The 3,707-nt window shown below is 62.3% G+C and overlaps 1 protein-coding gene across 1 annotated transcript; it reads left to right on the top strand.

Moving 5' to 3' along the window:
• The first annotated feature begins 1,504 nt into the window (after positions 1-1,504).
• LOC136017694 (noggin-2-like) lies at positions 1,505-3,387 on the top strand. The gene has a single exon (XM_065686187.1). It carries the CDS (start codon positions 1,803-1,805, stop codon positions 2,439-2,441), a length of 639 nt encoding a protein of 212 aa, XP_065542259.1. The 5' UTR covers positions 1,505-1,802; the 3' UTR covers positions 2,442-3,387.
• The last annotated feature ends 320 nt before the right edge of the window (positions 3,388-3,707 follow it).

Raw genomic sequence — 3,707 nt, 5'->3', positions numbered from 1 at the left:
GCATGGGCAGGAATGTTCTTACACACCACCAGCCTGGAGGAACCAGCAGTGTGTCCAATTCCTGGACATGGTTCAAGTGTGAGCTCAGCGCCAAGCAATGTGGAGGTAAAGGAGGTGTGAAGGGTTGTAGTTTGTGCCGTGCGGACACACACCAGGCTCCCACTCCCAATGCCCCAAAGGTGGAGGGCCCAGCTCTCCTCCAAGAGCTTTCGCCCCACACTACGGAGGAGGGGGTGAAAAAAGACCCAGCGATGCCGCGCCGCGTGCACCGCGGGATGCAGGGACACTCCCTCCGGTGAAAGGGGTGCTGCTGGAGGCTGTGGCCTCCCGCGCAGCGCACGCCGCGGTGCCGGAGTGCTCTCGGCGGTGACATCCGGACGTGCTGGCGCGGCACGGGGCCACGCTCTCTTTCGGGCTCCGCGCGGAGCTGAAGAGGGCCTCGGAGGTGGCTTCTGTGGAGCGGCAGCTGCGGTGGCACCAGAGGCAGGGCGAGGGACGAGCGGCCGCGCGGGTCCGTGCCGGCGCGCAGGGCCCGCCCGGCCGACGCAGGCGGAGGATGCCGAGGGCGGGCAAGAGGAGGGGGCAGCTCCTGCGCGGGGGCCGCGGCCAGCAGCGCGGCGCCTGCCCACCGCCGGCGCGGGCCGCGGGTGGCGCGGGAGGGCGGCCGGACCCCGCGGGCGCGGCTGCCGCTCAGCGCGCGGCGAAAGTGACAGCGGGGGCGGGGCGGGCGCGCGCTGCGCGCGTATTTAACTTGGGCAGCGGGCGGCGCGCGGCACAGCGCGGCGGGCGGGCGCAGGGCGCGGGACGGGGCAGCGGGGGCCGGGCGCAGCCGAGCCGAGCCGAGCCGAACCGAGCCGAACCGAGCCGAGCCGAGCCGAACCGTGCCCAGCCCAGCCCAGCCCAGCAGAGCGGCGCCGAGCCCAGGCGGAGGCGCGGCTGGGTTCGTTTTGCCCAGCGGAGCCGGCCGGGACCCCCAAGCACCGGCGGCAGCGGCAGCACCGGGCGCCGGCAGCGGCAGCAGCATGGGTCGCTGGGGCTGCTGAGCGGCCGAGCCCGCCCCTGCCCGCCCCCGCCGAGGAGCCGCGCGGAGAGGCGGGCGCCGCCGAGGACCGCACCGGGAGCCGGTGCCGGGGACATCTCCTCCGTACACAGACGCCGTCGCGCCGAGGATGCTCCGGGGGCCTGCAGGCCGCCCCCGCCGCTCGCCATGAGGAGGAGCCCGGCCGGGCCGCGGGCGCTGCCGCCGCTGCCCGCCGTCGCCTGAGCCCCGCGCCCTGCCGGTGCCCGCGCAGGGGCCGCCCGAGCGGTCCGCCGTGACCCTTCCCCCCGCCCCTCGCCCTGCCCGCCCGGCTATAAAGGAGGGTTTTATTCTCGGGCTCCGGTCTCACGCCAAACCCTGTCACACCGTCTAGACAAGCTGTCGTGGGGCTCGGCCCAGCTGTCACCATGGCGATGGAGACGAGTCCGCTGTGAATTTTTGGGGGGAGCGAGCGAGAGCGGCGGCGGCGGAGGAGGACGGCTCGGCCGCCGCCGTGCCCTGCCCTGCCCCGCGGGGGAGGCACGGACCCCCCGGCGCTCTCGGCCGCGGCTGGAGGCGGCCCGGCGGGGAGCCCCGGGGAGCCAGCGGCCGCGGAGCGAGCCTCAGATGCGTCTGTCACACAACCCCGGCAGAGCTATTTAAAGTAACGGGCCTCGCCGGACTTTGTCTCTGCCTATTTATGAGTTCCCCAGAGCTGGCAGGCGCCGCCGGGCAGCGCTAGGAGCCGAGCCCGCGGGGACGCCAGCGGGGGCCCGCCCGGAGCATGACGGCGATCCGGGCGCTGCTGCTCTGCTTCTGCCTGGGGCTGCTGCGCCCGGTGGGCGGGCAGCCCTTCCTGCGACTGCGACCCTCGCCCAGCGACAACCTGCCCGTCAAAGACATCGTGGAGCACCCGGATCCCGAGTACGACCCCAAGGAGCATGACTTGGACGAGAGGACTCTGCGGAAGAAGCTGGGCAGCCATTTCGACCCCGGCTTCATGGCCGTGGCCGTGCCGGGACCGGCCAACGCGTCGGGCGCCGAGGCGGCGGCGGGGCGGGCGCGGGCGGCGCTGCCGGCGGAGCTGCGGCGGCTGGAGCTGGGCCCGCCCCAGGGACCGCGGCTCAGGGTGGGCAAGAAGGCGCGGCGGAAGGTGCTGCAGTGGCTCTGGGCGTACACCTACTGCCCCGTCCTCTACACGTGGAAGGACCTGGGCGTCCGGTTCTGGCCCCGCTACATCAAGGAGGGCAACTGCTTCGCCGAGAAGTCCTGCTCGCTGCCAGAGGGCATGTTTTGCAAGCCCGTCAAGTCGGTCACCAAGACCTTCCTGCGCTGGCATTGCCAGGGCTGGTCCAGCCAGAAGTACTGCACTTGGATCCCGGTGCAGTACCCGCTCATCTCCGAGTGCAAGTGCTCCTGCTAACCCCCCCCGGCCTCGCCCCTCCGCCCGGCATCGCCCGCATGATTTGGAGGAAGGGGCTGTGAGTGTTTTCACACTGCCCAGCACTGGGTGTTGGAGCGAGGAACCGGGTTGTTTGGTTTTCTTTCTTTTGTTTTTCTGGACTTATTTTAATGTTATTTTATTTGAAAGGGGAAAAGCGAACCCAGGAACTGCAGGGCAGGCCAAAGGCACAGTAAAGCACTACAATCAGATGTCTATTTTTATACGTATATAGCCTTCTAACAAAAGGAAAAAAAAAAAAAGAAAAAAAATTACCAGCCGTGTAAATAGAGAGATTTTAAAGGAAAGGGAGGAAATCGCAGTTGTTGGGTTTTTTTTTTTATTATTATTATAATTATTGTTATTATTTTAAAGACATAGGACCACATTTTAAACCCATCCCCACAGAACCTGAGAACTCCGTGCTGAAGGGAAGGGCAAAGATTTCCCATAAAGATGATTTTATCAAAAGGAGAAAGGGAGGGAAGGGGGTGTAAAAGGAAGCAAAGCAGGAATGGCAGCAGCCCCCAAGATGGTTGTTTCTCTGTGCTGTATTTTGTCTTCTTCAGACCTTGTCACTGATGTTTTAACTAATTTGCCACGCTCTCTAGGGTTTTTAAAGTGTATAACAATTAATTCAGGAGGAAATTTTAAAGAAAAGTACAAATCTATGAAAGAGTGGAATCGTTTTGTTGTGTGGGAATACATATAGTCATGTAGAGATGCTAAAGGAAATTTTCTGTGTACAGTTTATTTATTTTTAACGTTTGTGTATAGGAAAAAAAAAACAAACAAGCTAGAGATTATGCCAGAAACTATTGGAAATGTTTACTTGAATATTCCTTTAAAAACATATCAATGTAAATATGAGCTATCACTGAGCAGAAAAAAAAAAAAAAAAAAAAAGCCTTTTTAGCAATAAACTCTATCTTTGAAGGAACCCCCTCCCCCATGGTGCACCCCACTTCCCACTTCCCCGCAGGAACTACCGAAACCCCGGGTCTTGCTCGGAGCGGGTGATGAGTTAAGGGCTTTGGCCATGTGAATCGTGACACGCTCCTGAGGCTGGTGGAGCTCCACTGGCTTCTGTGCCTGGGATCCCGCTCTGGGCTCTGTGTATTTAACCTGATGGGGAGAGAGAAACAAAAAATGGGGAGAGAAATGGCTCATAACGTGCAAAAAGAGTGCGATGTCCTGGCAAGGAGGTGTCATCTGAAGTCCTTGGGAGATTCCATGCTCTGTGGCTCT

The sequence above is a fragment of the Lathamus discolor genome, chromosome 6 (genome assembly GCF_037157495.1).
Source record: "Lathamus discolor isolate bLatDis1 chromosome 6, bLatDis1.hap1, whole genome shotgun sequence".
Taxonomy (NCBI): Eukaryota; Metazoa; Chordata; class Aves; order Psittaciformes; family Psittacidae; genus Lathamus; species Lathamus discolor.
The sequence above is the reverse complement of the archived record's forward strand: the minus strand, read 5'-3'. Positions and strand labels throughout refer to the sequence as shown.